This window comes from Nematolebias whitei, chromosome 13, assembly GCF_014905685.2.
Source record: "Nematolebias whitei isolate Nwh7 chromosome 13, NemWhi1, whole genome shotgun sequence".
Taxonomy (NCBI): Eukaryota; Metazoa; Chordata; class Actinopteri; order Cyprinodontiformes; family Rivulidae; genus Nematolebias; species Nematolebias whitei.
Window position 1 is genome coordinate 6,946,695 of NC_056510.1, and position 20,366 is coordinate 6,967,060.

At 42.6% G+C, this 20,366-nt stretch overlaps 1 protein-coding gene across 1 annotated transcript in view; it reads left to right on the forward strand.

The window, feature by feature from the left end:
• The first annotated feature begins 2,289 nt into the window (after nt 1-2,289).
• The window catches only part of tfcp2l1 (transcription factor CP2-like 1), an 18,629-nt gene continuing 552 nt past the window's right edge, over nt 2,290-20,366 (forward strand). The window contains exons 1-14 of the mRNA XM_037687172.1: nt 2,290-2,461; nt 2,791-2,939; nt 5,824-5,897; nt 9,065-9,170; nt 9,304-9,410; nt 9,479-9,631; nt 9,705-9,815; nt 12,600-12,703; nt 14,118-14,169; nt 14,301-14,394; nt 16,377-16,467; nt 17,823-17,902; nt 19,091-19,093; nt 19,649-19,791. Of these exons, the coding sequence (XP_037543100.1) occupies nt 2,403-2,461; nt 2,791-2,939; nt 5,824-5,897; nt 9,065-9,170; nt 9,304-9,410; nt 9,479-9,631; nt 9,705-9,815; nt 12,600-12,703; nt 14,118-14,169; nt 14,301-14,394; nt 16,377-16,467; nt 17,823-17,902; nt 19,091-19,093; nt 19,649-19,791 (1,326 nt within the window). The 5' untranslated portion in view covers nt 2,290-2,402. The remainder of the gene's footprint in view (nt 2,462-2,790; nt 2,940-5,823; nt 5,898-9,064; nt 9,171-9,303; nt 9,411-9,478; nt 9,632-9,704; nt 9,816-12,599; nt 12,704-14,117; nt 14,170-14,300; nt 14,395-16,376; nt 16,468-17,822; nt 17,903-19,090; nt 19,094-19,648; nt 19,792-20,366) is intronic.

Sequence of the window (20,366 nt, forward strand, 5' to 3'; positions counted from 1 at the left end):
GCAATGTAACAGTCCCTCTCGGTTCTGTAATGATCACTCTGGGTTCTGTAACGGCGATGTAACAGCCCCTCTAGATTCTGTAACAGCCCCTCTAGATTCTGTAATGGTCACTCTATGTTCTGTAATGGTCATTGGGTTCTGTATCGATCACTTGGTTCTGTAACAATGATGTAATAGCCCCTGCAGGTTCTGTAACGGTCATATTGGGTTCCGTAATGGGGACGTTATGGTCACTTTTGGTTCTGTAACGGTCACTCTGGGTTCTGTAAAGGCGATGTAACGGTCCCTCCAGGTTCTGTAACGGTCACTCGGGGTTCTTTAACGGTCATTGGGTTCTGTAAAACGTGACTCTGCAGTAAATCGGACCCTCTGTGTTGGACCCGGTTCTGGGCTCCTGCAGGTCCACTCCCGGTGTTTTCTTCGGCTCTTTCTGACTCGTCTCCACAGAAAATTCTTCTTAAGATTTAAAAAGTAACACTTTGCACGTCAACAGATTAGCCTGCATGTGAGCGACGGCACACACTGGGGCGGGCTCGGGTTCTCTTTTATTTATTCATGTTCCGGATCTTAAAGTGCTCTTGTTCTGACCGCACGCCTCCGAGACAGCGTTCCGAGACGAGGTTCTCCACCGACACGCAGAACTTCCTGCCGCTCTGGGAGTTTAGAGAAGCTTTAAGGTTCTGCTGGGAGGCGGGTCAGCGGCGGGTTCTAGTTCTTGATCGGGATGTTCTGAGGAGGGGCCAACTCTGCTTATTTAAGTTATGAATGTACAGATGTTTCTGCTTTTGATGTGTTGGTTCTGAAAGTCCAAACGACTTCTCTGTAGTTTTTAATCCAAAGCACCAAACTACCGTGGACTCCGGTTCAACGCCGTCTGCCAGCTGAACGTTTCTGTCCTGCGGTCCTCCCACTTGTATTTATATCTTTTATTTAATGGGCTGAGTTTGGAAGGTTCTGGTTCTGGTGAGGAGCTGTACAGAAGCTGATGTTTGTTGAGAACACGCGCCTGTCATCAGTTTGCAGCGATGTAAAGAAAAACTGTTCGCTCTGAAATAAACGGACTGAAAACTGAACTGTGACGTTTCTGCTCATTTCCTCCTGGTGTGGATGCAGAAGTGTCGACGCCCTGACGTCGGGGAGCACAGCGGAGTTACACGACCACTAAACCATTGTAAACATGTTCCCAGTTGGAAACTGGGATTCAGCTGAAGCTGCAGGTAAAATCCTGTTTCCTTCACAGTTTGTCTCCTTCCTCTCAGTGTGTCTCTGCTGCAGGACTCGTGGGTTCCTCTCAGATTCTGACGGCTCCCAGGTCACACCCACTGTTGACCCCCCCGTTGTGTCTGAGCTCAGGATGAAGCCTCCTTCATGAAACACTGACGACGTGACAACCGGTCGCTCCTGCCGCTCACTTCAGGGATGGTTGTCCCCCATTGTGGAGAGCTGGATGTCCCCTCCATCCATCCGTCCTGTGAGTTGGATAACTAAATATTAGAGGTCCTGATTTACATTTTGGTGTGTGGATACATCTAAATATAAAAAGGTCACTGTCGAAAACTGGGTTGCCACATCAAAATCCAAGATGGCCACCACCACACAAACACACACACACATACAGTATATATATGTATTTATATTTATATATATATATATACTGTGTATGTATATGTGCCTGTCTCAAGAGTGTGGTCAGGGAGTGACAGACACGTGTGTGTGTGTGGTTACCATGGTGACCACAACGTGTCACCGGCAGCAGCTTCAGCAGTTTTTCTCATCTTTTTTACCGTTGCTACATCAAAATGCCTTTTTGTCAGATTATCGCAGCAGTAAGAGTCAGATTATTGCTGCAGGAAGTGTTGAGATTATTCTTTGGATTTTCAGGACGTTTCCCGCAGGACAAAGTTTTTTACCTCTTCCTGCTGAATCTTGGGTTTTGACGGGGAAGTTTTAAATTTTTTTATCTTTAGGTTTTCTGTCCGTTGACAAACGTCTGGGCCGTGAGGCGTGCTTCTGTTTGAACATTAACCTGAGCAGACTTTGAGATGTTCTGTTTTTAATCTGGACGCAGCAGCTGCAGGTTCTGTGACTCTGTTTTTATTAACCGAATGACGAAGCTGCAGGCGTCTCCTGCCACAAGGCTCATCATTTTACATGAAGTCCTGCGAGATCTTTAAATTTACCTTCACTTGTTTTCTAAACGCCCGGCCCGGTACGTGTGTGTGTGTGTGTGTGCTCTGACCCCGCCCCTCAAAGGTCAACAAAGGTATGCTAATAGTAGCCTGTGTGACATCAGCGGGGTCGTATAAGAGGCGGCCGGCGAGCTGCGCCTGCAAACCTGCCTGAGCCGAACCTGGAGGACGTTCTGTCTGCGCCGAGCCGAAGAAGACGCTGCGCTGGACGACATGCTGTTCTGTCACCCCCAACCCGAGCCCTACCACCACAACTCCAGCTGCTACATCAGGTAAAGCACCGTGTTCGCCCTGAAGGCTCTTTAAAGATCGTCCAGCTGAAACTTTACCTTTTTAATCCCGTTCTTTTAATCTGAGGTTTTTAACTCTTCTGCTTTTGCAACTTGAACTTTTGACCTTTGGTTCTTTGTAGGTGAACGGATAAAATGGTCCTTTTACCTCCTTTTCTTTAATTAGAAGCTTTGTTACATTTAGATTTGAGTCTTATTACGTGTGGATGAAGCCCCAGAAGATGAGAATAAAAACTGATTTCATTTTAAAAACTTTGCCGCAGAACTTTGAACTAAAACCTGTTTTTTTTGTTTCTTGTCTGTTTTTTTAGAGACACTCTGGCTCCTTTCCTGAAGAACGAAGAAGCTCGGCTTCTGGCTGAAAATGGCGCCAAACGGACGCCGTTTCAGTACGTTCTGTGCACCGCCACGTCGCCGGCCGTCAAGCGGCAGGACGAGACCCTGACTTACCTGAACCAAGGTACCTGGACGTCTCCGATCGGACAGAAATGTCCAGATTGAAGTTCCACGGAATGAACGAGGTTCAGGCGAGACTAAAACAAAACCAGAAAGATTCAAAACGTTTTATTTTAGAACAAGCACTTTGGCTTTGATTTGTCAAAATCTAAATATTTTCCACAATTTGATAATAAAAAATCTTATTTTGATGAAAATATGTTTTTGTTTTTACATAATCGACACATTTTTAACGAAAACTTCAATTTTTTTTTAGTCTATTTTAGCCAGAATCATAAAATCAGATTTAATTTAGGTTTTTTTTGGATGCAAAATATTTTATTTAAAGTTGTTTTCAAGACTAAATGTCAAAAAAAAAAAAAAATAGTGTTTGAAGATTTTTAGAACTCTTAAGTTTTTTGTGACTTTTTTACTTAACTAAACTATAAAAATAATTAATTTTAGTCTTAAATGTGATGAAAACTCATCTTGCAGCTAATTTTTTTAAATGTTTTATCTATATTTTATATAAAAAGTGTTTAAGTGAAACAACTAGTCATTTTTATTGAAATATATATTTTAAAAGTTTCTGTAAAACATTAAATTTGTTAAATATTTTGAATATTTAAAATAATAAAACAGCTATGGAACAGAAATCTCAAATAAAAAAATTAAATTTTTTTATTTTATTTTATTTATTTATTTATTTTTTATACAATGTAAAACTTTTTAACTCTTGAGTGTTAAAAATAATTGATTTTTTTAAATAAAAAAATTATATTTAGGAAATTAAATGTTTTTTTAATTATTATTGGCTTATTTTATTTTTTATAAAACCTTGAATTTTATTTAAATGTAAAATGTTTTAATGTGAAAATTTTAAAAACACATTTTCAGAATAATCTGAAAGAAAAAAAATGTAATTTAGGTAATTTCGTCATCCAGACTCTTCAGAAATGAATAAAACATTAATTAATATGTTATTAATTTTTAGGACCTTTAGGTTTGTTTACTTGTCATATCAAAGCAGTAAACAAACCAACCAGATTTAATAAAAACTAAATATTTGAGAACAGATGTAAAAATTCAAACCACGAACATTCAGTGAGGAGGAGCACCAAATAAAATCGAACCCCAAACGAGAGACTACCAGAACCAGACGTTTAACGTGTGGAGCTCAACTTGTTTTAGTTCATGGAGTTGGGTTTTCTTCAGATGTTTGAGTTGTCTTCAGTCTCAAGTTTTCCTCTTTTAATCCTCCGTCTTTTTCTCCTCTTCGTCTCCACGTCCAACCGTTTTGTCTCCGAGCTTCTCCTCCCTCCTGTTTCTTTACGCGCTCTCTGTTTATTTGTTCTTGGTTCGTTTGCTCGCAGCAGGTTTTACAGTTTGGGTCAGAACCTTCCGTCCTCCTGAGCCTGAAGCTCTGATCTGTTTAGATGATTCCTCTGAAACGTTCTTTTCCCCGGGTGGAGTGGTCAAACCACAAACGGCTCCAGTCAGTTGTAAAAACCTGATTTGAAGAAAACGACCCAGGAACCACCCCGTCCACCAGTGTCCCCGTCCACAGTGAGGACAGTTTGACATCATCATGGATTGAGAGGACCAGGAAAGAAGCTCCAGATCCTTCAAGGTGAGCTGAAACCTACAGCTGTCCACGTGGACGAGGCAAATGTCCCCTGGAGACGATACTGATGGTCAGACGAGATGAAGACTGAGACACGAAGGACGTTTGGAGGAGTCGATGTGAGACTTCAGACCTGAGGACACTGAAGCAGCTGTCGGGCACGGTGGGGGGAGCATCATGTTGCGGGACAAAACGAGGACAAGTCCTTCAACTTCACCTCAAACTTGTACACAGTTGGGTCCAACAGGACAGTGGTCCAGTGCTTTCCCTAGATCAGTTCCCTTGTATAATGGTAGGAGAAACACTGTGGTCCCAAACAGTCATCAGAACTGGTCTCTGATTGGACAAACTGGGCTGACGTGACGCTTCTGGGATGACCTCACAAAGAACCGACCTAAACTGAAGATCTGTGGAGTCCGATTAAAGACCGGGTCTGAAACCAGCTGGTTCAACTGCACTCTGCTGAAGAACGGTCAGATATCTCCTGCTGGCTCGTTGGAGACAAAAACTGAGGTCCAGGAGACGTAATGGTCGTGGCTCTTCAGACTGAATAAGTCCTTTGGATGAAGGACAAAACGTCTCGGCAAAAAAAGAAACCGTCCAGATGACCTGACTGAACTTTGTTGGATTTGCACCTGGATTACCGAGCATGAACTTTGGTGTTTTGAACCATTCTGGCATGGCTGCCTTAGAGGAGTTGACGGGGGAGAGGGCGGGCCCCAGAAACCATCTTATCACCAGCAAACTGGTTTCTTCCACTATGGGAATGTGGTGTTTGTGGGACTCCAGTTTGTGTGCGGCTCTTTGGACTGAAGAAGTCCTTTGGATTAAAATGTCTAGATGACCTGACTGAACATTGCAGGAGACGTAATTAAATATTAGTGGGGGCGTATGAATAAATCTGAGCCTGTTGGTTTGATTTTAAACTTTTAATTCTTGTTTTTAATCCTCGTTTAAGTTTTAAACTCATTCCACCCTGGAACACGAACCGTCCAAATCCTTAAATCCCAGAAATGATCCTGAGATTCTCGCCCAGGAAGGAAACCTCTGAACTGTAAACCTGTTTGGGGGTAAATCTCCGTCGGGGTGTCCGGCTGAACCGCAGACAGGAAGTGAAATCCTTCCAGTTTCACAGAACTGCGTGATAGTTTCATGTTTTATATTTGATGGAAGTGCCGAGCCTTGATCTCTGATTTTGTATCTCCGCTGCCCCGCTTTTCTGTTTGTCTGATTTCCCTTCATTTTAAATTGTAATCAGTTTTTTTTTTAATGTTTTAAAATGTAGGTCAGTCCTACGAAATCCGCATGCTTAACAGAAAACTAGTGGAGTATTCAGATATAAGCAGCAAATATGTGAAGGTAGGTGTAAGATATCATGTTTCTGTTTTTTTAACTTCTCTTTCTTGTCTTCTTGTCTAAGTCTGAATTTCCCAGTTTGTGGCAGGTCCCTGAACGCTCCATTCCCACTTTGAGGGTGGCGCTTGGAGACCTTGGTGCCGTCACCCAAACTTCTTTTTCTTCTACAATTCAAACGCCTCAAACTCTCCTCACTCCATCCTGCTTTTGTCTGCCTGCTGGGATTTCTCTGATTTCTGTGTCTGAAAAGCAAAATATAATATTGTGCTTAAAACACGAATCTATATATGTTTATTTACCTTTGCTGTGTGGATAAAACCCAGTAGCAGCCATTTATTTATGTTATTCTGCTTTAATTTTCACCTCTCGGGTTCTGTGACGTTCGAAAGTAATCATTTAAGATGCAGACGTAGAGCCGAAAAGATTAAAATCAAAACATCTGGACCTTTTTTTCTGTAATTGGAGAGGTTTCTCTTCACATCTGAGGAGCTTCCTCGGTTCAGAACAGGAGAGCGAGCTTCTAAACCTTAAACTGCAGGAAAAGCTCTAGTTGTGGAGCTAAACTCCCATGCAGATTAATCTCCCTCCCCTCCCTCCTGAGGGTCATCAGCGTCTTTAGTCACCTGCATGAATTAGAGTGAAGCTGTTTCAGGTTTACAGGGTTAAAGGGATCGTTTCCTTGATGTGACGTTCTGTCTAATAATTATCAATAATTAATATCAGCTGTGACATCAGTCATGGGGGCGGAGTTTACAGAAAGGGGCAGGTCTTCCTGGCTAATGGCTAGCTTGATATTTTTCAGGCTTATTAAACACTTTCTCAAAAACAACAAACGGGTGTAAAGGATTATTACATCAGCTAATAATTAATAAACTTCTAAACTTTTACACGGCACCGAGCTACATCCGTGTTACTACGTGAGCGCGTGCGGAGCGTAGATGGACGCGTTCATGTCAACGGCGCTGAAGCTGCGGAACGTTCCAGTCGGCCCGATCAGCTCGTTCCTGCAGCCTCTGCATCGTCGACATGAACGCGTTGGCACTCCCAAACTAACGCAGATGTTCGGCTGAGAAAACATCATCACACAGTCTCGTGTAAAAGTGTAGAGGTTTTACGTGTTTCGTCCTTCATCCAAAGGACTTCATCAGTCTGAAGAGCCACACAACAAACTGAGTCCCACAAGCAGCACACTCCCATAGAGGACCGACCAGTTTGCTGGTGATAAGATGGTTTCTGGGGCCCCCCCTCTCCACCATCGACTCCTCTGAGGCAGCCATAGCCAGTGTGGTTGTTTGTGGCTCCTTGGACTGATGAAGTCCTTTGGATGAAGGGCGAAACATCTCAACAACAAAATAAATCAGGCAGATGACCTCACTGAACATTGTTGGATTTTCTACTTGGATTATTTAGCATGAACTTTGAGGTTTTTCACCGAGAGGTTTTTTTTAGGCCTGAAAAAGACCCCCCACCCCCCATTTAGCTAACAGTTAGCGTAGCCTGAAAGAATGTATTTGTCTTTCTCCATCCTCTTGGCTCCACAGCTGATGTCTGATGAGGTCCAAACTGCTGATCACTATTAGACAGAACCCTCTTCAAAGTTGACCGAACTGTCCCTTTAATGATCCACCTCTTGTGTTTAAAGCTCTTTTTTATTGTCTGACATAAATGTTCTGGAAAACAAGGTGAGGGAGGTGTCTGATTCTCAGCCAGTTTCACTCTAACCTTCACGCAGGCGACCGACGACCCCGACGACCCTGAGGAGGAAGCTCCATCTTTAACTTCACAATAAAAGTCCGGTGCTTTAGTTTGAAACGCTTGGAAACAAACGTGTGTTTGACGTCGGAGCGGAGGCGGTTCTCCCGCGTCTCCGTCGTCAGGCAGACGTCGTCATCGTTTAGCTTCCTGGAGGAGGAGGAATGTGGCAGGCTCCGCAAACACCACACCACGGACCCAGAACTGATTGAGTTCTGGGTCCTAGTCATGCGTGAGCTTCCCTCCATAAATGCTCTCTATTTTTTTTATCAACATGAACAGATTATCTTGTGCGATATTACAAGCTGCCACGCTCAGTGTGTGTGTTGTGGATGACTCTCAGCAACTACCACACCAATATATAGCTTATTATCTGTAATAAAAACCTTTTTGAGTTTTCTATGATGAGTTAGCGGTGGCAGCCATCTTAAACTAGACTCATTCCAAACATTAATCCAGGGGTGCCCAAACATTTTCCCTGAGAGGGTCAAATTTAAAATCTATCAGAGGGCTGCGGGCCAAACGCAGTAATAAATGAAATGCAAATACTTCTTTAAGTAAAGTCCATTTATTTATTATTCATATTTATAATTTAGGCTATTTTTAAACACTTTATGTGTGATTTATAGGTGTATTAGTGCAGGATCAAAGGAGAATGTTTTTCAGTGGCAGGAAGCTGTAGGAAGTCTGTCCAAATAAAATATAAATTAGTAAAATTTAAATAATTCAAAACAGCCACTCCAGCTGTATGGTGCCATTAAGGTAGTCACTGGGCTGACTTTCCATTTAACATTAACATTAAAGTCAGAATGACTGAGTGGAAACACATTGACACTTCAAAGAAAATTTTACTATAGTAATGAGGACAGCTTGGTGGGCCAACTTTGGCCCGCAGGCCCCGTTTTGGGCATTTGTTGATCCGGTCCATCTGGTGATTCGTGACTTATTTTTGTAACAGGCGGACACAAAAATATTATCGCCTGCTGTTTGCGAGCCGTAATCGAGATTGACGAGTTAAAATCAATCTTTTGACGTTTGAAGAGTAAAAAAAAAAACGTTATTCTTTCTTGGAGAAACTCGTTAGAGCCTCCAAACGACGCGAGACGATGACAGAAAATTTCGCTATGACAGCGTTTACTTTAGTGCTTCACATCAACGGGGACAGATTTTGTCGACGCTTTTGGTTCATCGTTGGAGTTTTTGAAGCTCGTTATAAAGCTGGACCGGTACGGAACATCGGCGTGGCTTCAGTGACAGTAGAACCGTGGAAAAAGTCGTCATTTCAGCCCTCGGCTGTAACTCACACTCAGAGCCTTTTGGCACCGTGCCCAACAGTTCGGTTGTTCGGCACGGTGCGAACCGCTCCGCTCAGACGGTTCCCGTCCTCCATCCTGAAACTCGGTCCTGCTTGTCCACAGAGCATCGTGCGCGTAGTGTTTCACGACCGCCGGCTGCAGTACATGGAGCACCAGCAGCTGGAGGGATGGAGGTGGAACAGACCCGGAGACCGAATCTTGGATATAGGTGAGCGAACGGCACCGAGGAGCTTTAAGACCCACTCCTTCATCAGAACCTGGAAGGAGAGATGGTTTTGTTCTGATTGTTGGTTAAAATGAGCAAATAATAGAAATGAACTGAAGTAAGTAAGTCGTTGCAGACGTCCCGCTCTCGGTGGGGGTTCTGGAGCCTCACGCGGACCCTCTGCACCTCAACACCATCGAGTTCCTCTGGGATCCTCAGAAGAACGCCTCTGTCTTCATCCAGGTACTGACAGGTTCCACTTCCGAGAACGTTGACGCCGTTGTTGTTTCACTCTTCACCCGTCGTCTCAGGTGAACTGCATCAGCACCGAGTTCACCCCCAGGAAGCATGGCGGGGAGAAGGGGGTCCCTTTTCGGATCCAGGTGGACTCCTTCTCCACCAACGACCACGGGGAGTACTTGGAGCACGTCCACTCCTCCAGCTGCCAGGTCAAGGTCTTCAAGGTACGACCCGTTGGGGGAACGCTCTGCGTCCCGTTTTTCTCAAATCTCTGCAGCTAATTGTGATGTTTTCAAGCCCAAAGGAGCGGATCGTAAACTGAAGACGGACCGGGAGAAGATGGAGAAGAAGAACCCTCAGGACAGAGACAAGTACCAGCCGTCCCACGAGACCACCCTGCTCAGAGAGGTGAACAAATCCAAACGGGCCCTTTGTTTGCTCCCAGAGCTGGGGCTTTATTGATCCCGGTGGTAAATTCCTGAGTCGCCTGGATGTTCGTCCCCTCAGAACCTAAAATCAGAGTTCTGCTCTGCCTCGTTGCTCACGGTACAGTTTAAACTGGGCTGATATCACCGCCCGTTAATGGGTGACTGGTTCTGACCCAGCTCTGCGCTGCTGATGTTCGTTAATGATTGGAGCTTTTGTTGTGCGTAACTTCACTGTCTCTGGGCTCCGAGTGAATCAGTATTAATCTGGTTTGTTATTTATTGGAGGACGATCAAAACTGAACGTTACAAAATGTTAGGCAGGACGAGGAACACTTAACTGCTACGTGTTAAAGGGTTTGACACATATAACTACTGCAAAACACAAAAAACACTTGGAGTACTCAAGTACAAATACCTATTCAAGAACACAGAGTATTACTGTGAGCATTATGTTGTAATTATTTGTCATTGTGAAAATGTTTTCAGTTATTTTCTCCTTTATATAGTTTTATCAATCCAAAGTTCTCATAAGATCTTTATGAGCTCACATTAGGGATGACTTTCAGCTACTACCACAACAAGTTTACCTCAATATTTGTAAAACTGACTGAGTTATAGAGACATTTTTGTGTTTGCTAAGGTTGATTAGCTGTGGCGGCCATCTTGAAATGGGTTCCCTTCAAAGTCATAAATCATTCTGCCCCTGAGAGGAAGTCACAGAGCTAAGTTGGTGTGTAAGCTTGAAGTGGGGGGCGGAGCCTACAGTGGTCAGGTTAGGCGCACATCATGGCAGCAACAAGCAGAGGCTGCTTGAAGAGGAGTTCGTCTTTACGTCAAAGAATGAAGTGGATGCATCTTCAGACTGTCAAAGATACAGCTTCTGGACCAAAAGATCATGATCACCATCTGATATCATCTGACCGAGAGGACTGAACTGTCCCAGTACTACTGTTCTTTAGTGTCTGAGAGAACTAAACTGTCCCAGTTCTACTGTTCTTTGGTGTAAGAGAGAACGAAATTGTCCAACTTCTTCTGTTCTTTGGTGTCAGAGAGAACTAAACTGTTCCAGTACTACTGTTCTTTAGTATCTGAGAGAACTAAACTGTCCCAGTTCTACTGTTCTTTAGTGTCTGAGAGAACTAAACTGTCCCATTTCTACTGTTCTTTGGTGTAAGAGAGAACTAGTCCGTCCCAGTTCTACTGTTCTTTGGTGTCAGAGAGAACTAAACTGTCCCAGTTCTACTGTCCTTAAGTTTGAGAGGACTGAACTGTCCCAGTTCTGTTGTTCTTAAGTTTATGAGAGGACTGGACTGTCCCTGTTCTACTGTTCTTTGGTGTAAGAGAGAACTAAACTGTCCCAGTTCTGCTGTTCTTTGGCGTCAGAGAGAACTAAACTGTCCCAGTTCTGCTGTTCTTTGGTGTAAGAGAGAACTAAACTGTCCCAGTTCTACTATCCTTTGGTGTCAGAGAGAACTAAACTGTCTCAGTTCTACTGTTCTTTGGCGTCAAGAGAGAACTAAACTGTCCCACTTTTACATGTCTTTTGTTTCTGAGAGGACTAAACTGTCCCAGTTCTGACAACAAAGTCCATGCTCAATAATCCAGATATACAATCCAACATTTTTCAGTCAGGTCATCTGGACTGTTTCTTTTTTTTGTGCTGAAACGTTTCGCCTTCGATCCGGAAGGCTTCACCAGTCAAGGAAACGCACAACAAAACTGATTCTTCCCCCAACAGCTTATTCCAAAGTGGAACAAACCAGTTCTGCTTGTGATAAGATGGTCTCTTTGGTATGCCCCTTCCTCCAGTGCTGGCCCTCTTCCTTGTTGACAGTCTTGTCAAACTGGTTGAAAACAACAAAGTCCATGCTCAATAATCTGAGGTATACAATGCAACATTTTTCTGTCAGGTCATCTGTCCCAGTTCTACTGTTCTTTGGTGTAAGAGAGAACTAAACTGTCCCAGTTCTACTGTCCTTTGGTGTCAGAGAGATCTAAACCATCCTAGTTCTACTGTTCTTTAGTGTCTGAGAGAACTAAACTGTCCCAGTTCTACTCTTCTTTGGTTTCTGAGAGAACTAAACTGTCCCAGTTCTACTGTTCTTTAGTGTCTGAGAGAACTAAACTGTCCCAGTTCTACTGTTTACTGAGCCTGCAGTGTTCTCTTCTAAACAGGTGCTGAAGTCATTCACTCATATCATGGCAGCAACAACCAGAAGCTACACATTAATAAATGAAATAAAGTTGACAAAACGACGACAGATGATTTTAAATGTCAAATATTATTAAAAGTTTTTCACCGGTTTTTAAAACGGAAATGATTCAAAACCCAAATATTTAATTAAAATAGTATAAAAACAATGTATAAGATGCTAAATTGTTAGCCATTGCATATTAATAAAGGACAGAAATAAAAAAAAGTCTTAACATTTCTAAAAATTTCCATAAGGAAAATAATCTCAAGTTTATTTAAAGGATGTTTTACAAAAAAAGGTTGAATCATGTCATCTGGACTTCGTTTTTTTGTTAAAAAGAAACGTTTCGCCCCTCATCCAAGAGGCTTCGTCAGTCTGAGGCCTAGCCTGAGAAAACAAACTTTGATATTTTACAAAGTTCATCTTTTAATCTCCTGTTGACACAGATGTGTAATAATTGATCCAGCGTATTTTGTCTTGTTCAGTTTTCAGACAATATATTAATACGTCAGACGTTTCGATGTAGCTTCTTTATATTTAGTATTTTTATCCTCCGTCTTTATTGTCAGTGCTCGCCGTGGCCCGATGCCCTGATCCTTACGAGCCACAGCTGCACCAGCACCCCGTCACCCGTTTACCACAGCTCACCAACAACCTGCAGTTTCCCTGATGGGTGAGTTAGCATCAACACCATCTGCCACTCCGGTTAGCACGAAGCCGTCTTTGATTCGGTGGATCCCGGAGGTCACACACAAGTGTCTGAACTCCTGTTTGGAAAACTTAGGTTCAACGTTTGGTTGCTTTCATCACAGGTTTTAATCAGAACACACAGTTGGATACAAATAAGGGGGTTGATGATTACTTTTCTTTAAAATTTACTGTTTTGAGGTATAATGATAAAATAGTGACTTTTTAACCTTTTGAGAAGTTTCTACATGTTTGGGGTTTTGTTGGAACCAGAGATGTTTTGATTTCAGCTACTGCTAGCTTAAAAATGAAAAACTTTTGGCTAGGTTTGTTTAAATGTTGCGCTCCATTTGTCCTCAGAAGTCGGAGGTTCTTTGAGAACTCTGCTTTCAAAGTCCAATATGGCTGCCCTGTGCGACGTTGTGATAGCTGCAGGAAAAAGCTTTTTATTTTCACTCAGTTTCACACATTGTTCTGTCCGGCCAACTGCTGTTAACCTTTATGTCGCTGCGACAGTTGAACGATGAGGACGAGAAGGACCGTCTCGACTCGCCAAAAAACTAAAAGAAATACATCTACAGCGTGGTTTGGTTAGCAATGAGGGGTTCTTTCAGCAGCATGGTTCTGTTAGCAGGGTGGTCTTATTAGCAGCGTTAGCAGGTCTCGTTAGCACGTCCCGTTAGCATCTTGATGGTAATAAGAACCACAGCAGCTGCCCTCCCAGACTGCCCTCCAAAACCAGGTCTGACAGACGGAGAACATCCAAGTTTTGTCCCTTCTGGGTTACTGTAGTAAGATGATGGAGGGTCTGAAGGAGGCTGCACAGTATGTGGATATCCATCCATCCATTATCTTTTACCCACTTCTTCCATTTTGGGTCACGGGGGTCGCCGGTGCCCACGTCCAGCAATCACTGTGCGAGGGGCGGGGTACACCCAGGACAGGTCGCAAGTCCATCACAGGGACACATGGAGACAAACAACCATTCACTCTCTCACCTAGGGACAGTTTAGAGTTAGCAATCAGTCCAACATGCATGTTTTTGGTCTGTGGGAGGAAACCGGAGTACCCGCAGAAAACCCACACATGCACAGAGAGAACATGCAAACTCCGCCCAGAAAGGTCCCCGGACCAGGATTTGAACCAGGGACCTGTTCGCTGAGAGGCAGCAGCTCTACCAGTTGCGCCACTGTGCTGCCCAGTATGTGGATATAATTGTTTAAATGTCTAAAAAAAACTCAATTATTTCATTTTTGTTTAGTTTTACGTTCTACACCATGTCACTGGAAGTCTGAAGCAGGGTTTTTAGAGAAGCTGGCTGATGTGTCTCACAGATAGTCCAACAAATGAACAAAGCATCACCCCAATCTGTTTTTTTTCCCTCATGCACACGTTTCTAGCAACTGTTCTCCAAACCAGCAAGGGGAGGTGTTCATGCCTGGCTGCTCTGATGTAAGTAACGGAGAACTGCAGCGTGAAAGTGTTAACCTCGCTCTTTTATCCCCTTTAGGACAATATTTGGAGACAGTGGATGCTGTGCAGCTATACTCATTTCAAGGACTCTTCTTCTTTTTGACATGTAGCGTCTCCTGCCGTCGTCCTCGCTGCAGGACACTCAGCAGTGGCTGCACCGTCACAGGTTCGCGGCTTTCTCAAGGCTCTTCTCCAGCTTCACAGGTAACACGGCGGAAGATGTTCGCACACGTTGACGAGCTTAGGAGCACACGGAGTCTGGTTAGTTCCAGCTGGGAATATGAAAACAGGAAATGGGCTGTTCTGCCAGATAATCATTAGTATCATCGCTCCTCAGTCCTGGTTCTTGAGGTGGCCCTCCAGGGCTAGGACTGAGGAGCGCCCCTCTAAACACCAGTCCGGCTCAGAGTTCGGCTCTTTCTGATTCACGTTAGCGCTCAGCTTCCAATACTGAACAGAGGTGAGTTTGTGATTTAATAATAGCCTCTTTAACTTTAGAGACTGAACCTGAACTCTTTGGTGTGCTATTCTGAGCTCACACTGTTTGGACTGGAGGTCCACTTTTATTTTACTTTGTTTTATCCACTAACACAAGCCAGGCTCCATAAGGAAGCCAGTAAAATGTAAAGCCAAACAGAGGAAAGAGAGGCGTTGGACCGGGTGGAGTTGGGGATACCTCTTCCAGACTTTAAAACTATTTAAATTTAGTCTAAAATTCATATCATGGGTGAAGCTGATGTATACTTCTCCAATGGCGGCAGTGCGCACTAACTGTAACATATCCAGTTACTTCAAGTTACAACGTGGTACGAGGCAGAAGTGCCTGCTCTCATCGCTCCTATTTGCTTTAGCGATAGAACCACTAGTTGTAGCTTAACAGCAAAACTCCATCATTAAAGGTATAAATCAATTAGGCACAGAGCATAAAGTGTCTTTATATGCTGATGACATACTTTTGTATGATCATCTCACTAGCATTCCTGAGTTACTTACTTTGCTTCAAAAATTTGGGAGAATATCTGGCTATAAGACCAAAACTCATGCTCAATAATCCAGGTATAAAATCCAACAATGTTCAGTCAGGTCATCTGGATGGTTTCTTTTGTTTTGCTGAGATGTTTCGCCCTTCATCCGAAGGACTTCTTCAAACTGAGGAGCCATCAAACAAAACTGATTCCCACAAACAACATACTCCAGTGGCTATAAGGTTATTCTTCAGAAAAACAAGCTGATGCCTGTTACCTATAGAAAAGGAAATTTTGGGTACTGTTCCATTTACCAAAAAAGGTCCATGCTCAATAATCCAGGTATACAATCCAACAATTTTCAGTCAGGTCATCTGGACAGTTTCTTTTTTTTGCTGAAACACTTCACCTTCCATCCGGAAGGCTTCATCGGTCAAGGAAACACACAACACAAAACTGATTCTTCGCCCAACAGCTTACTCCAAAGTGGAACAAACCAGTTATGTTGGTGCTAAGATGGTGTCTTCTGTCCAGATGACCTGACTGTAAATTGTTGGATTGTATACCTGGATTATTGAGCATGGACTTTTTATGGTTTTGAACCAGTTTGACATGACGGGCGACGAGGAATAGGGCCGGCATCGGAGGAGGGGTTGTGCCAAATACACCATCTTAGCACCGACATAACTGGTTTGTTCCACTTTAGAGTAAGCTGTTTGGGCGAAGAATCAGTTTTGTGTTGTGCGTTCCTTGACTGATGAAGCCTTCCGGATGGAAGGTGAAACGTTTCAACAAAAAAAACTGTCCAGATGACCTGACTGAAAATTGTTGGACTGTTCCATTTAATTAATTTTATTATTTGAAACAAGAGAAGTCATGTGTCATATGCATTTGGAACAGATTAGATGCATTGTGAGGGGATCTGTTGGGAGATTTTGGGACACTTGGCGGCCATCTGTGTCATATGTTGAAGCCGTGTCAGTGTCTGTATGATTCATGCCTGCCTCTACAGCTGATCTGGTATGGGAAGTGTGGGGTGGGAGGGGATTTTCTTGTTTGTTGTATGTTTCTTTTTGTTTGTTTGTATTCTTGATATTAAAAAAAAACAACAATAAAACGACTTTGATCAAAAAAAAAAGGAGGGAAGAGATTTGTTCTGTGTGATACAGATGATCAGGACTTTAAGCCAGAGTCTAATTTGTTTTTTTGGTGCTGCCGTAGGAGCAGATCTGTTGAGGATGAGCAGAGAGGATCTAATCCAGATCTGTGGTCCGGCTGATGGAATTCGCTTCTTCAACACCATGAAGAGAAGGTGAGGCTTGAAACCCTGTGGCTCCGTCAGCAGAAGATGGGTTGTGTCAGGAACAGGAAACTAAACACAATCCCAACTTTTAAAAAGTTGACGCGTTTATTGAGGCGTTGCTGCAGAAACGCGTCTAAGATGCAGCTTTACAACTTGGTCCATCTCATCTGCTTCTACGAGGTGTCTCCTAGAAATAAGGTAATGCTTTATTTGAAAATAAACCATTAAACCAAGAATTGCAACAAGAAAATATGCGAACACTGTCTGCGAGCTCAGATTAGCACACACACCGGTCTCTTTGATGGTTGGGTTTTCCTCGCTGGCAATTCAGCCTCGACTGTTGGTTCTGTTGCTTGGTACCATTGAAGTTGTTCTGGTCCATGGAGTGTAACAGTGCACGTATTTGTATCATGACGGGCTGGTGCAGGCGGGTACACAAATTAGACCATGACATCTTTACAGGCCATCGTTGCTCCCGACTGGCAGCGGGTGCACGTTTTGTTTAAAATACTTTAAGAAGTACTTGACACCAAACAAGGTCTGGTTCCTGAAACCACACAGAAGCTTGAAGACCTGCTGAGAGCGGAGAGGTTCTGTGGTGCCGCTGCAACAGAGGGAAACCAGCGGTGCATGCATGGCAGGAAGTTGTATCATTTATTTGGTGCTTGAGAATGTTATATGGCAAGCCATTCATTTATTTAATCAACTCTTCTCACACCTAGAGAATCTGAGTTTCACGTTTATTTCATATTTTCACATGGAGAGACGTTATTCATTAAGTCTGACTTGTTTTGGAGGGAATTTATCAGCTGACAAATCGGACTTGGCTGTACACGACTTTAGAGCCTCAGCACTAACAAAACAAGTTGATTTTGCCTCTTTGCTTCTGGGAGAATTAAAAAATAACAACACAAGCATTTGGCATTATTTCCTCTTTCCGGTTTTCACCAAACTGACACTGATGTGACACTTCGATGTAACGTTCCACCTGAACTCACCACAGGTACAAATACTGAAGAAAGTCAAACATTCAGCTGGAAAATAATGTGACATTTAACATAAATCGTCTCCGTAAACCCAGAGATACACGTAGTTTTTGTTGCACAATCCACTGTCGGATAGAAAACTAATTCATGTCTGAAGTTGAGTGAAATTAGTTTTTCTAAGAAAAAAGCTGATCAGATTTTGTGATGTAATGTGATATAAGGTTTGGTGAAACCTGCTCCTGCAGGCAGCAGTAACAGGTCTAATCTTAAAATTAAAGATTAAATCTTCAACTCACGAATGGAGATGACTTCAGCTTGAGTTATGTCACCAAGTGATAGCGTTCAGAGGAAGAAACGAGACTTTTCTCCTGTTTTCAGGTCAATACAACCCTGCCTGACCATCTATGTGTGCCAGGCGCTGAGCAGAGGTCAAACCAACATCAAACCAGGAGGAGGTGGTGAGTCCACAACCACAAATCTGACTGTAGTCATCAAATCTGACTGTAATCTTGTAATCTGATTGTAATCATCTAATCTTACTTTAATCATCTAATCTGACTGTAATCATCAAATCTGACTAATCATCAAATCTGTAATCATGAAATCTACCTGCAGTCATCAAATCTAACTGCAATCATCAAATCTAATTGTAATCTTGTAATCTGATTGTAATCATCTAATCTTACTTTAATCATCAACTCTGACTGCAATCATCAAATCAAATTGTAATCTTGTAATCTGATTGTAATAATCTAATCTTACTTTAATCATCTAATCTGACTGTAATCATCTAATCTGGCACTGATCATCAAATCTGACTGTAATCATCAAATCTAATTGTAGTCATGAAATCTGACAGCAATCATCTAATCTGACTGAAATCATCTAGTCTGACTGAAATCATCTATTCTGACACTAATAATCAAATTTGACTGTAATCATCAACTCTGACTGCAATCGCCAAATCTGACTGTAATCGGAAATCGTCTGACACTAATTGTCAAATATTACATTAATCGTCAAATCTGACTGTATTCATGTAATCTGACTGTAAATCAAATATCACTGCAATCATCAAATCTGACTGTAATCATCTAATCTGACTGTTATAATCTATTCTGACATGATCTGGTTGTAATCATCAAATTTGACAGCATTCATCAAATATCACTGCAGTCATCAAATCTGACAGTAATCTTGAAATCTGATTTTAATCCTCTAATCTGACCCCAATCATCGGAGATTAATCCGAGTCCCTCTTCAAATTTCCATTCTAAACACGAGTTTTATTACTTTGATTTTTTTTTTTTAAACTTTAGGCAGAGTTAAAATAATTATTTATACAACAACATTGTTTTCATTGAGCATGGACTTTGTTGTTAACATAGTTTTAAATTACCATTTAATTTAATTCAAAAAGCCTCTAAACTCCTAAACTTCATTTCACTTTATTTATAGACACAATTTAAATCAAACTTTATCACATTTGTGACGTGTATGACACTTTCACAGATGGGAACTTAAAAAGTGGTGATCCTGTAAACCAGAACTGTTTCATAGACCCTCGGATATATTTTAACTCGGTCATTTCACACAAGTATAAAAGTCGACCATTGCTGCTGTTTTTAATTATTGCCCATCGCTAGAGGGTGAAGGCGGGCGATAATGTTTTTGAATGTGTCTGTGTTAGATGATTCAAGATGGCCGCCACAGCCAGCTGACCTTAAAAAACACCAAAATGGCTAAAACTTGTACGTTTTGCAGATATTGAGCTAAAATGTGGCGTTTGTGGCTGTATTTCTTTATCCCTCAGATAAAGCGATTGTGGTGTAAAAATAAACTGTTCCTGACCAGTGGAGCCATCTTGACCTTTAGAAACCTTAATTTAGGCAGGCTAATCCCATTGAGCCTCGAGGACTCGTTTACAAGAGAGACCTGAAAGGATCTGTAACAGTGAAGATCTCAGCTTCCACCTGGAATGTTCATCTTAAAGTGACTCCTGGTTTCTGATAGAATACGAGAAAACATTTTCCAGGATGAAATAACTAATCGTAAAGAAAACGAGCTCTCTCATCTCAACATGACAGTTAGATGGTCCTCACAATAAAACAAGTTTTGTTGACGAGAAAAAACAAACAAACACTAATTATCTCTGGAGGATTTCATGAAAATGAAGGTATAATTGGTCCTGTCCTTTATTCCAGTTTACCACGCTCTGTATTTGGAGGAGCGGACTCTGATGGACCTGTCTGAAAAGATCGCCGTCCTCTACAACATCACTCCACAACAAATCGCACATATCTACAGAAAGAACAGCTCCGGGATTCACGTCTTAGTTTCTAATGAGGTACCAACACGAACACAGTGATGCTTTTTATTTTTACACCCCTGTCAGAGCTCCTCACCGTCAGGCTGAAGAAGACCGGGCAACAGATTATTCACGCTTCCCTGAACTTCCTTCCTGTTGCTTTTAGTCTGAACACAAACGGACAAATCCTAAAAACATTAAAAACCAAACAACTGGATCCTGTTGGGTTGTTGAAGACGTTTTCCTTTACATCCAGGAAGTTTTCTCAATTAAAAACTGCAGAGTGTGGAAGCTTTGTTTATGCATCTAAACTCACATGCAAAATAACCCGCACCCCCCTCCACCGTGAGGGTCATTAGGGTATTTGCCTCGCTCCCCTCCCACCTGAGGGTGCTTAAGGTCTTTGTCTCCTTCCCCTCCCTGCTGAGGGTCATCAGGGTCTTTATCTCTCTCCCTCCTGAGAATCATTAGGTTCATTGTCTCTCTCCCCTCCCCGCTGAGGGTCATCGAGGTCCTTGTGTCCCTCCTCTTCCTACCGAGGGTCCTTAAGATATCTGTCTCCTTCCCCTCCCTGCTGAGGGTCATCAGGGTCTTTGTCTCTCTCCTCTCCCTGC